This window comes from Micropterus salmoides, unplaced genomic scaffold, assembly GCF_014851395.1.
Source record: "Micropterus salmoides isolate LMB-PRFRI ecotype aquatic unplaced genomic scaffold, ASM1485139v1 Ms_hic_scaffold_17, whole genome shotgun sequence".
NCBI lineage: Eukaryota > Metazoa > Chordata > Actinopteri > Centrarchiformes > Centrarchidae > Micropterus > Micropterus salmoides.
In genome coordinates, this window is record NW_024040817.1 from 9,698,397 (window position 1) to 9,712,194 (window position 13,798).

Genomic DNA, 13,798 nt, shown 5'->3' on the forward strand with positions numbered 1-13,798 from the left:
TGATGTCAGTGCCACGTTCATTTACATAAGAACCACAGTAAAACCCCCTGTAGCAGCAACATCAGTGGTACACGCCTGACACCACAGAGATGTGAGGGAACGGACCAGTCCACTGAGACGGGGGTGTCCAGATTCCTTGCCATGGCGCTGGTGTAGTAAAGTGGATGAATGGGATTAGGGCTTGGCCCCTACTGGGGGGCTGTTTGTGTGACGTCCCGCCAGGATGGACCAGATTACCCTCACAGCCTGATTTGAATGGCAAATCCTCACACCAACTCACACGCACGAGCACACGCAAAAACATGAAAACACTCACATTAACACACAAGGCTTATGGCATGTGAACAGTAAGCAATACACTAGGAACAGGCATCAAAGTGCAGCGGGCAGAGAACTGTGTCACAAACAAATTTAACAAATTCAATGGCAATTACGGTATTACTGATTACTTTATCAATTATTATATTAATAATTGTTCAATCTGATAGAAATCTGTAAAAGCAAAAAATCACCTCACCTGAAGATGCACAAAGAAACTTTCAAAAGAAAATAATGTACTAAAATATAGAAAAACTATGATTTTAAACAACTGGCAGCTAAACTATTGATCCAGGGGTTAAAATGAAGCAATTTTAACTTCTGACCCCTCTTCAACGGCTGCAAATCTCTGTGGGTTATGAAGCAAACAAACATTGGTGCCTTTTAGAGGCCTAAAAAGGGGAAATTATCCAGCTATTTACAAGAAAACTTTTTTTCTGCTTTCCTACCCTTTTAATTGTCTTGTGACACCTTAGATTTACCTCGTGACCCCTTGAGGGGGTCCCAACCCCGAGGTTGGCAAAATATTAATGGAATTATTTTACCACTTTGATAGAAAGGGTAGAATTTTCTTACACATTTTGAATACACACACACACCTTCTTTTCTGTGTGTGTTTCCTCTATGTGTGTGTGTGTGTGTGTGTGTGTGTGTGTACCTGCTAAGTGGCCAGCTCCAGTGTGTGACCTACAGTGAGTTTGCAGTCAGCTGAGAGTCACAGGCTGAAGGAATTGGAGCAGATTAAAAGTCACCCTGTCTCTCTTGCAGTCACAAGCCGGGGTTGACACTCACAGCCACTCAGCACATCCTTTCATCTGACGGGATTTAAGTACAACACACGTCCAATTGGACGGCACTGACGGTTCACACAGTTATTAGGGGGCCTGGAAAAAAAACAGCCATGCGTATACATGGTATACAGCATACCTCTCCCTTTCTTCCCTGAATACTTAAATGGTTGATTAAATAAAACCAAATTCCTTCTCTTCTCTGATACAAAATATTGATCTTAGGGGATCTATATCAGTGAATGAGGTCTGAGGTCTGATCCTGACAACTTGTGTCATTTAGTGAGTGTTTTAATTCAGGACATGTTACAGTATCATGAGCATGTACCGTTTTAAAACATTCAAACATTTACAGCTGAGCTGTAAGAGCATTAAGTTAAAAATGCATCAATCAATTCTTTCTCCTGCAGCTATTAGTTTCTACTCTCTCTCCCTTTGCTTTTTCTTGCTAAAAGTAACAGTTGTTCAAACTTTTTCATGTTTCAACAACTCAGCAGTCAAAACTCCAAAATGAGCTGACCTAGGTGGGACAGGAACAGAAATTCTCCCGATTGTGGTAAAGACAAAGAAGAAGAATAAACTATTATATCATCAGGATCATTCTGTCTTTAAAATGTGTCTTTATCATCTTTGGTATTTTCCTGCTGTCTGTCTTTATTCTCCATCAGGCCTGTTATGGTTGTTCATTCACCTGCATACTCATTTTTTTAATCGTCTGTGCATGTCCCTGATAAAACCTGATAAGTTTTCAGGTATCAGGTTTCCAGCAATGTGGAATGTCATGCAGATGTACAGTATATGCCAGTATTTCAAAGATAAAGGCGGTGTGATTAACATCTCTCTGCCTCCCCTATAGCATCCTATCCCTCAGCCTTCACTCTCACTGGGATAGCGTGTGATTGAATAACATCAATCTGAATGACAGGACGATGGAGAGACATGGGGAGGTATAGATTTACCTACTTCATCCACCAGCAGCTTCCTGCCCTTGTAAGACAATTAACAGGGAGAGAATGAAGGCAAGAAACTGAAGAGGTGAAACAGTTGAAGTTTAATAGTGGTGTATGCGATTCTAATCTGATGCACTTTTTTAAAATTCAGCAATTATCTCCTGTCTTGTCCTCTTTGTGTTAGTTTTCCTACAGCCACTGTAGCAACAGTTTGCTAACCCACAACCTCACTAACGTTAGTTACATTACTAGCTGTGTCGTCATTCGCTCTTTATCATGGATTTCTCCAGAATAGTACACCCCACCTTTGAGAACGAAATGAAGCTCTTCAATCAAGTATATAACCAATAAAACAAGCAGAGACAGGGCGAGATAAGAATAAAAGTGTAATGAAAAGAAATCTAGAGAAAGAAAAGGGACGAGAACAAGAAATGAAGGGGAGTCAAGAGAGCAAGATCAATCCTGAAAGACAGAATTAGCCTGGCCTTAATGTGCAGGCCAATGAGACAGAAAAGAACATGGGCTAATCTGTAAATTAGCCCCCAAAATAATCTTAACAAAATAAAGATTTCTCAAAGGGTCAAAAACTAATTCTTACTCTGGAGGCGAGGAAATGAAAATGGGAGAGTAAAGGATTACAGAGAAGTAGAAAAAAGAGTGAGAGTTGATGCAGCATACCCTTCAGGCAGACGATGCCCTATAGTAGACAAAGAGTGTGTGTGTCTTCACCCCACTAGCTCCGTGCAGCAATCGATGCTCTCTGCAGAGTAACCACTGTCCCCTATATGGCTTTTAGAGCAGCATCCATGATTAATTCATTAACCGTTTCTCTTATATTTTATCTTGACAGCTCCACTGCATTTTACATCCCTCACCCCTCAAACCCACCCACACAGCAGCAACTAACATTCAGCAACATAGATATGAAGAGACGGCAACTCTATTCGACAAGACTTCCTTCAAAATAAGCCAGCTAAATCTGAAAACACTGTTGATGGGTGAAAATAACATGCATCCAAAAGGATCTTTATCCACACTGAGACACAGCCATATGAATACAACTAAATCTCTTCTTTTCCAGCCCCTCTTTCTGCAGACAAACAACAAAACTGCTTCACAGCAAACATGGGATAAGAAGAGGGACAGACAGCCTGGTCACTCTGCTTTGTCTCGGCTGGTTAAACTGATGTTCTGTCCCCTCCTGCTTTTAATATAGCTGATCCCATTTACATTTGTTGTCATTAAACTGATCAAGCAGCATAAAGCGATTTGATCGCAGCTTATGGGTGTTACCTATTAACCAGGTGAACTGCAGTTCCCGCCCTGCTGCCCTGAGACGTCCAATAACTATTTTATGATCATATCCTTGTCTGAGAAAACAAACATTGATACAGGTTAATGACAACAGCTGTGCTCTGTAATTGAGTGGGTTAGTGGCAACAGAAAGTTGGGTCCTTCACTTTACCGCTACACAGCCCATAGCCACATCCAAGCAGGCACATGTCAATGTTTTAGAAAAGCTCAGTTTTACCCTTTCAATATTAAATGTTCTACTCTACAGAGAAGAATCTTTAGCCAGCTTATTGTGGACAAAATCTGAGACCGGACGTGACTCTGTGTGTGTGTGTGTGTGTCACAGAGGTCAAAGCAACAGCAGTGTGCTCCTCCTTCTGTTTCCTCATGGAGCCTTATTATCGATTCAAATCATGGCTGCAGCTCCAAGGATCCTACAGAGCATGCACACACACACATACATACACACAGTGATATCGTGCAACATGTACTGATGTTCTTGACCTATTTTCCCCCCTTCAAATGAATTCAGACACTGACACACAAACACAGAGCCAGAGATTCCACCCCCTCTGTTCCAGTGATTACATTAAACATCCAGGATGCAGCAACATAGACGGGACAAACATCCCTCCACACTACCAGTGCAAATGCCAGGAGCTTTGAGAAACGGCGCACCACACTGGAGTAACGTTTGAAAAGATGTGGGTCGACCACACAGCCTTCACTGTTACAGACTGTCATGAACACAGAGCCTGTGTGGTGCTGACAGAAGAGAGGGCCACTGTTACCACACACACAAACATGCACCAACACCAACACACACATTTACGTTGGAGCAAATATTTCACACTCCCTGGCTGCAGCCCGCTCGGCCATTCAACTCAATTTTCTCCCCTGACAAGCACACACATACATACACAATGAAGCTCATTGATTATTTTACTAAAAATCAGCTGGGTGCTGGTTATGTAAGAACCCTGAGGGCTAAAGAGGGGAGAACTGCTGCGAACAGTAAGAGGGGGAGTAAGAGGGGGAACAGGGAAGAAAGAGGAGGAGAGACGTCATACTGGCAGATTAACTGCATATGAAGGTAAAATGTGAAGAATGAAGGAGAGACTGAGCAGTTTTTTTCTTTTTAGCTGATATACATACAGCACGTATCAATATAATAACAGTCTGTTTACATTCTGTGGTATCCTTTATTTTACATGCACTCACTGTTAATATGTCAGATAATATTAAAATGAGCATTTAACACCGTTTCCCTCCATTTGTAACTACTTACTTTAATGTTGCTTTAAGTATTTGAAAACCTAATTTTATGCCTTTATTTCTACTTTTGCTGTCACTGATATGAAACTCTAAAATTACTCTTCTGGATATTTCTCCCCTTGGTGCTGAAGTTAATTTCCTTTTTAATTTATGAGCTTTAATTTTCTTGCAAATATTTGAAATGTTGTTGATACTGTTTCATATGTTTCTCGATATTCCCTGTGTTCAAGACGTTTCCCATATTTCTGATGTCTATTTTTAACACATTAATAACAGCCACTTTGTCCCAGCAGGGTGGAGAGGCCTCCCATCAGAACCCCCGGGCTCTGGGAACATCTAAAGGCTTCCCCTCCTCTTTCCTTCTACTACTAAGAACATAGCGCAAGCTTTCAAGCTCGGTCAGCATTTGGTTTTCCCTGCCGCAGCTCTGACAGCGTTTGGTTTTCCTGTCGTCACAGTCAGGTGCTGCTGGAGAATGTAACCAAGCAGGAAGCAACCGGGGAGAGACGGGAAATCAGGGAGGGGAAGAGGGAGGCGGCAGGGAAAGAGAGAAAAATGAGAGAGGCAGAAGGAAAGAGATAATGCAATAAAGAAGTGAGAATGTGAGGAAAATGCAGACAAGACAGAGGGAGAAGGCAAGTGAAGAAGAATCGATACCGAGTAGGGAAAGTGGGCCATGATAAAGAACAAAGACAGAGAAGGGCAAATGAAACTGCTATTAGTAGCAGAAGGGAGCAACAATGAGTTTCATTACAAAACGCAATCTATAATTAAGAAGATTATTTTGCTACAGAAAAGTAATGAGATGATCTGAAAATAAAATTCAGGATACTATCGAGTTCTCTAAGACCATTATTACATCCCCAACTTAACATGCTGTAACATAGTTAAAATAATACTAAAAGTCATTATAAAGCTTTAGCTGCTGAACTGACAGCAAAGCAACTGTAGATAAAAAATAAAAAGGTTTGACCAGGGTATGATTTGAGAGACACAGAGAGATTGTGCTGCATGAGGAGGAGGAGGTTGTGTCCTTGCAGAGATCTACCGTGAGAGGAGAGCAGGAGCAAGGGAGCTAGAAGAGAAAAACTAGGCCACGTGGAAAAATCCAGCTGTAATGATCCAACTCAAGGGTCCGGCTTTCTGCCTCTCTTTCACTCAGTAGTTACATCTTTCTCCTCTCTCTCAGTTAAGTTGTCTTCTATTTTGCATTCTCACGCTTTCAACTTCCCATCCCTTCCTCTCCTGAGACTACAGGTCTTCATTTCTAGCTCCTTTTTCATCTCCTCATCCTCCTCCTCTTATTTCCTCCAGTATCAGAGACCACTTGTCCAATAACCAGTTGCGGAACATATTTCCGCACTTTGCAATCTCAATTCCTCTAATTTTGAGGTCTAATTTTACCTCTAATGGGGTCACATTAGTCCAGAGGCGTAACATTTCTCAGAAAAGTCAGGAAACATGATAAGAGGCTGAGTTAAATATGGCTAATTCAAAGCAGCAACAGATACACTTTAATAGGATTCATGAGGTGGTTAGAAAAGCACAGGCGTCCTTTTGTATATCCACGGCGTGTAGAGAATCAGGGAGGCAGGTACAAACACACAAACACACATCTGGAGAGACAGAAGGAGCTGGCCAGCACTGGCCTGACACTTCCTGTATCCCATTAAAATGCAAGGACGTCAGCAAACCCTTCCTGATGGTCTGTGCACTTCCTGTCTCTCTTGCTCTGTGAGTCGACTACTTTCAACTGTATTAGGATCATTTCTTATTTTATCTTGAATGATTCAAAGAAAAATTCCTTTAAAAACTTACGACTAACGATGTATGAACATCCTTTTCTGGTGATTATTTTAGATGTGAGTTTGCTAACAATTACAAATATCATGGTACATGTCTGTAATAAGCAAAATATGCTTAATATCACGATATTGATCTCAGCCATATTGCCCAGGCTCCAGATAAATCATTTCAAAATTAAATTTGGTGTGTTCTCAAAGGCTGTAGAATACAGACCTGGGATACAAGCGCCAGTATTAAAGCTGAAAAGATTACTTGATTCATCAATAAGTTGATCTACAGCACATTAATCAGCAACTATTTTATTATTGGAGTTACTTTTTAAGCAAAAACAAACATTTGCTTGTACCAAATTTAAAAATAAGTATATGTTGTGCTTTACTTTGTTTTATATCATTGTAAATTAAATAACATTGGGTTTGGGACTATTGGTCAGACAAAACAAGCTATTTCAATACATCACAAAGGGATCTGGGAAACTGTAATCAGCAACTGTGCAGAACTTTGTGACACTGTATAGACAAAACAATTAACAGAGAAAATGTGTTAATCTAAAGTGCCGTTTTATCTATTATTCTATTGGTCCTTTGCAGCCCTAGCCAAAATACTCAAATGCTAGGTCTGGCCCTCTACACCAGGGGAAATGGCTTGGGATCCCAGTGAAGAAGGTGAAATAAACAGAAGCCAAATTATTGGCTTTTTTGGCCCCAATTTGGATTTTGTTTGAAGAGCACTATCATCTTAAGACTCAAATTGTGTCTGTCAGCATCTGTGTAAGCGTATGCTGTGTGATCATGTGTGACAGTGCAAGTCACTGCTGATTTACACTAAAGCTAATATGTGATGTGTTACTTACAACCTAACACAATAATCCTGATGGGCAGGAAAATGCCATGGAGAATGTTTCCTCTGCTTTGCTGCTACACACCAACTTACAGGGTCAACACACACACACACAAATTTAAACTGAATAGATATTAGATATACAAAACAAAATGAATGTATCTGACAATCAGTGTATGTAATTGCTTGCCTAAATTTCTGTCTCTCAGCATACACACACACACCCAGACAGTGTACACACATTTGTAAAGGATGAAGTTATGGCTGTTGGTTTCCTGCCCATCTTGTTCTTCTAAATGTCCAATTGTTCTGTTTCCTTCCAGGTTTCCTGACTTATATTTGGCTATGAAAGTACGGACTGTTGTGTACCTCTCATGTTTTAACGAACATTGTGCACTTTTAAGCTGCTCTTAAGATTATGTAAATGTTATTAAACTTGTCTAATTAGGATTATTAAAAAGAAATCCATACTTTGTTGCTTGCTACAAACTAATTATGGTGCTACTTGAGTAAATTTGGTGTTCATGTGAATATTGCTGTCAATCTGCCCTAAACCATCTGGTTTTCCACTGACCCAGAGTGTGTGTGCGTTTTCTGAGTCAGGTCCCAGTGTTTTTCCATATATGACCCTGTCGCTATTGCTTCAGATATCCTGTCATTGTTACACAGCAGCTACACACACACACACACACACACACACGTAGAAACACACCCTACCACCCTTGTGAATGATTTAAGCTGTATCGAATGCCCCAGATCCTGTTTCAGTCAAGTGATGCAGCAAGCAGGATGCCAAATTCACATTCTCCGTCTATTCTTCCTAACAACTGCTACAAGTGACTCACACACGCAGCTGACAGAGTACAGAAAACTCACACATATTATGTAGAAAATTGATCTATGGGGTAAAGTTCACTGCAGCATATGAAAACTGCTGCAATCCGGACTGATGATTAGAGAGTGACATACTGCAGCACAAGTCTTATTGTAGTGGAGAAACTCCAGAGGACACCGGACAGGTCCTATGGGGTTACAGCCACTTTATGGCACTAACAAAGAGATCAGCTGTGAGGGTGATGTTGACAGAAAGTACACAACATGTAGCCTTACAAGGGCAGAAAACACACTTTAATCTAAGGACATCCTACTTTGGGATTATGAATGAGTTGGTCATGTCACCGACACATTCTCCTACTGTAATAGATTCACACTGTATCAACACTAAAAATAAAATATCAACCGCAATGTATATATTTAATAAATAATCACTGTCCTATACAACAAAATGATCCAATATTCACATTTCTCCAATAACATATGAAGAATCAACTAATCTATTGTTCGATCAGTTGATTATCACATGTCATGCTGAAGACCATACCGTGGGAACTAGTATCTTGTGCTGAGTGACATTACTCAATCAATAACTGACCATGAAACTAATCACTGTTTGTGGACATAATTTGCGGCAATACTGTAACAACTGTAATGGTTTTTGTAGAGCTACAAAAGTAAAACAAAAAGTTTAATTAATGTAGTGTAGTTTGGCTTTTTGTCCCACATAAACATGTTTTGGACCTCTCATTCTGTACCACACTACACATTAATGATGAAACGGCATGTGATCTGAGACTATCCCTGCACAAAAATTCCTAATGCAACTTTCTGTAACACTGATTGCACCTGGCAAATAGAAGGACCAGCAGCGTGTATGTAGCTATCAACAATGCCAGAGTCAGAGACCTGACCTTAGATCAGTTTGGGAGTTTTAGGCTGTAATGTGTTGAGAGTCCTAATAGGCCAAAAGGCCCAAGAGGCCCATGTCCAGCTCTACTTAAATCAATGTGCTTATGTTCCCTTCGTTTAATCACCTCCCTTATGGGAAACACAACCTCTGATGCCTTATTTGTTTGTCAAAGTAAAACCATTCTGCTTGCAGATAAAACTCAACTGTGATTGCAATCGACAAATGGCACATTAATGGAGGAGAGCAATCACTCGCTACAGGCTGGGAATGGACTGCAGTTCTGCCTGTCTGCTGAAGTAAAACCATTCTGAATTTACAGTGCTTTGCAGTATGTGTTTGAGGAAGAGAGCAAGAGAGAGATTTAATGGGAAGGCCCTACTGCCTCCTGAGGAACTTTAACACCTTTACCATTTAGATTTATTTTAAAATTAAACTAGCTATTGATGCCTGACACATAAATTCAAATCCCTGTGTGTCAATAACATATAGACCCAAGTCTAACAGCATCTGTTTTAAGCAGCTTGAGTTATGAGCGGGATTTGTTAGTTACACAGAACAATAAAGTCGGTGCCAGAACGTTTCTTTTTTAAAAACAAAGGAAAGTACAGCAAACTTGATTTAACAGGTGTGGTGTTATTTATACCTTGCTATGCACCAAGTGAACAGCCTGCTGCAGCAGACTGATGCTTGGGCCAAGAAGGCTTGGTTGATGTATTATATGCAGAAGACGTGCATATTTTGGCTCAGATAAATTCCTGATATGGCGGATAGCGTTCAGAGCCACGTGTTTTCACTTTCCCTCAATAGAAATCATTTTCCAGGAACTGCAAGTCTCAGGAGCTGGGTAAAGCGTTGCCATAGCAAAGACGCTACAAACTGTCACTGAAAGCATCTCCCAAAGGGCTTCTTCCTCTGTGGTTTGTTGTACAGATACTTGATGTTGGAGGATTAAAGAACTGCTGATGACATGAACCTCCTCATATTCCATTGTTGTCTTTCTCCACCTGTCTCCCACACACATATTCACAGTTAGCAACACGCACAAGCTCAGTTCCAAACCCCAAGGAGTTCAGTTTCATTATAATAATCAATAATTCAAAACCACCTCCTTTTCATCAACGCCAGCATCACAGATGTGACCCGAGTCGATTGGCTGTCAGCACCCCCACGCTCCTCCCTACTACAGTCAATTTCAGTAGAGGCATTCATTTTTAAAGCACCCCTGTCACTGGGATTATAAAACAGCAAATCTCAATGTTGGTGGTAACTCCACTGCTGCAGCAAGTAACAAAAAGAGACACACATACAGAAATAGAGCTGCAGAAACCCAATAAGCCCTACTCTGTTTGAAAAGGTTTGTTTTCTCATCTCATCTAGAAACGCCATCAGAGACACACCCAACCTTTCCAGTGACTTGCAGAGCAGCAGCTTTGATATTTACAGCACAAACAGCAAACACAAGGCGAAACATGAGGCCATGTGGGGAAAATTCCCTGACTCTGGCAGGCTGGGGGACTTCATAAAACTGCTTCCTCTGGTGTCTCCCGAGCACATAAGTGATTACAAGGGAGTCAAGGCATGCAATTTGCCCCTACCCAGCAAATAATGTGGCAGAGCTGGAAGCCCTGCTTTGTTTATCCAAAATATCAACAATGAAACAATCCAGATTATGAAACTGGCTGCCTTCCCAAAGATCAACTTACACTCTCAGACACACTCTGTGCCCTATGTTTGAAGTCTTTTCATCAAATTCCTTTCATCCCTGGACAAAAAACACCAACATTCCTGCAATATTACCAGAGGGCCATATGCATGTGCCTCAAATGGGCAACAGAAAGTTAAGTCATCATCTTGTGACTTTAATAAATTATCTCTCTCTCTTATCTTGGTTTATATAGATGTCAAACTTCACTGTGACATTAGTGTGCATCCTCTTAAATCATTTTAAGGTTCTGTACACTGTACAACACTTGTCCCACTTTTCCCTTTACCTTTATATCTCTCCAGCACATCCTCGTATGCCTGGGCGAATTCCTTCTCCTGGGAATGGTTTGTTGGCAGCAGACCCGGTATGAACCCGGCCATGGTGGCTCTGCAAACCGGCTTGAGAATAGAGAGGGGTCGGCCTGCAGACTACCGCAGTGACCCGGTCCGCTGCTGCGCGTCCTGCTCCGGCTCCTTCTTCTTGTCGGCGTCCAATTCAACACCACCTTGTGTGAAACTAGTGAATTTGATGCATTGGCGTACACTAAAAAAGCCTAGTAACGTTAGCTCACTTCCAAGCAGGGTTAGATAATCCTTAGGGATACTTAAGAGAATAAAAAAGGACAACAACAGCCTTACGTATTTATGAAAATATAATGTTAAAGACGCCACTATCTACTTGAATGAAGGTTTCATAAACGCTATCTATCCATTATCGCCGTCTGTTTATATGTGTGTGCGGAAACACACAGCTCCGACCAGTCCCTCCTTCAATATCAGCTTTCACCCGGCGACTGGTGCTTTTTGTGCCTCCTGTGTGAGCGTGAGGGAGGGAGCATATCCTACACACACCAGATGAGTGTCCGTAGAGGGGGGCAGTGGGTCTGTTTCCGTCTCCAAATCGGCGGTGCTCCAGGCGACACCGTATCCGGACTCGGGCTTCCTATCCCAGGCTGTGTCGGCGAGCCGCCCGAGCTCCCAGCATGCTTCCCAGCCGTAATGGCCGCTTCTATCCGAGGCTTTGCGGTCTCTGCCTCTGCCTCCGTGTGAGTGTGAATGTGAATGTTTCTCTCCTTCTTTTGCTCAGGTTTCTCGTTTCTTCCTGCAGTGGCTGTCTTCCATCCCTCTCTACCGGCCACGCCAGGAACCACCGCCACAGGAATTTCAGGAGCCGGTGGGAAGGAGCTAGCTATCTTACATGGCTGCCGGTGGGAAATGGAGCTGGAGCGCCCCCACATGGTGAGCTCGGCTCGGTGACGGATAAACTATTAAACCCCCTGCCTAGGTCAAAAAGTAGGTTACTAACAATACTGTCATTATGTTCTTTAAACCAATTCACTGCACGTTATACAATTACTAATGGTCATTAACGGTTTATTTCCGTTAGCTTCAGTTATGTAGCAGAGACAGTTGAACGATGGGTAACACAACATGGCGGGTATAACGGCTATATTTGGGATTTTTTTAAGGTCGATGGTGATGGAGCTAAACCCGTATTACCGAACTATTAGTTCATTACATGACTTCATACATGTGATAAATTACTGGAAAACGTGACTAAATGAGGGGATAAATATATTAAAAGTACAGTAACGTTAGGCTAGATGCTTCATAAAGGTGATTTGCATTTACTTGGTATAGTTTGGGTCCACTCAAACAGAGATGTTAATTCAATACACATAGGCCTATATGTGTACACATTTATTCTGAGTGATCACTTTTATCCTATGACAAAGTAATGATGGACTGAACCTCCATTAAAATTGGCTAACAGTTTAAGAATTAACTTGGTAGAAACATGGGCTACTACATAAGCAACATCTAAAGTTACTTTCTTATTCAAAGCGCAATTATGACTACAGACCAAAACGTTTCATAAAATATTTTAAAAGAGGTCTTTACATCTGGAACTTGCTCAACACTGTTTGTGTGGTGGTGGATGAGCTGGAATTATTGGAGCACACTGCCATCTAAAGGCTAACTGAATGTATATTTCTATCTAGAAGAAATGCAATCACAGACTCATTCTCAGCCAAAACCATATAAGGCAACTCAGATACAAAGAAGGAAATATGTCAATATGCACACTCTATTTGACCCCTGCTTATAGACGATACTTCTTGTCACAAGTGAATCTCTGTGTTTGATGATAGGTGAATCTGCCCGGTCCTAGTGAGTGAAACACCACCAGTGGATAATCTCAGCACGCCATCATCCTGAGGTCCACGCTCATAAAGCAGCCTCATTGAAATGATCTAGAGATTATGTTATTTAATCTTACAGAGACACATAAAACACAATGTCAGGTCCATCCTGCCTCTAGAAAAGAGTATATTTATGTGTATATTTCTCTCACTGGAAAATAGAGATTGTATAGTTGGAAGAGCAGGAGACGTCATGTATACACCTTTTTTTGACAAAGGTTGAATGTGGATTTCTGTCGGACTGAAATCAATATTAGATCGCAAAACAAATAAAGAAGCATGAATGGCAAGGCAGACAGCTTTCAAATCTCTGCATTGACTTTCAGATCCTGTCTGTGTGGGCTGGATTTGATCTCCTGCTTTCAACACTTCCTGCTGTCTGGTCTCTTTATGTACAAAGTACACCTCAACTTTGTAGTTAAACGTATATACAGTCAGTGGCCACTTTAATAGGTACACCTGTAAAAACTAATGCAATCCAATACAACTATTCTGCTATAAAGGCTACTTTTATGATGCCTATATTGTTCTTTTTATTTACATTGTCAAAAACGTGTTAAATATATTATATGTATAATTATATTTTTACATTTCTAACAATGTAAACAAAAGCAGAATATTATTAAGTAAGAATTTTTGGTGTACCTAACAAAGTTTCCACTAAGTGTATATAAAGAAATAATCAAGGTTTTAACAGGAATGAACATTGGGCTCTAATTAGCTGCCATTAAGATTCTTGCTTACTAGAAAACCTATCCCACTACTCTGTCACTCTACTGACAAGTTTACTTTGCCACATTATCTCAAAGATCTAAGCAAACCATGACAGTGGGGGTGTTACCAAGAGGACAAAGAGAGGAAGCAACAGCCAAA

At 41.0% G+C, this 13,798-nt stretch overlaps 1 protein-coding gene and 1 long non-coding RNA gene across 16 annotated transcripts in view; one reads left to right on the forward strand and one right to left on the reverse strand.

The window, feature by feature from the left end:
- The window catches only part of macf1a (microtubule actin crosslinking factor 1a), a 235,337-nt gene that overhangs the window by 198,383 nt on the left and 23,156 nt on the right, over positions 1–13,798 (reverse strand). Inside the window, exon 1 of one of the 15 annotated variants that reach the window (XM_038724194.1) lies at positions 11,009–11,551. The exons of the other annotated variants lie outside the window; for them this stretch is intronic. Coding sequence (XP_038580122.1) covers positions 11,009–11,102 — 94 coding nt within the window. The 5' untranslated portion in view covers positions 11,103–11,551. Of the gene's footprint in view, positions 1–11,008; positions 11,552–13,798 lie in introns of those variants that run through there. 15 annotated transcript variants of the gene reach the window in all.
- On the forward strand, positions 11,561–13,296 carry LOC119906815. Its single transcript, XR_005445041.1, has 2 exons — positions 11,561–12,014; positions 12,875–13,296. It is a non-coding gene; the product is annotated as an uncharacterized LOC119906815 (long non-coding RNA).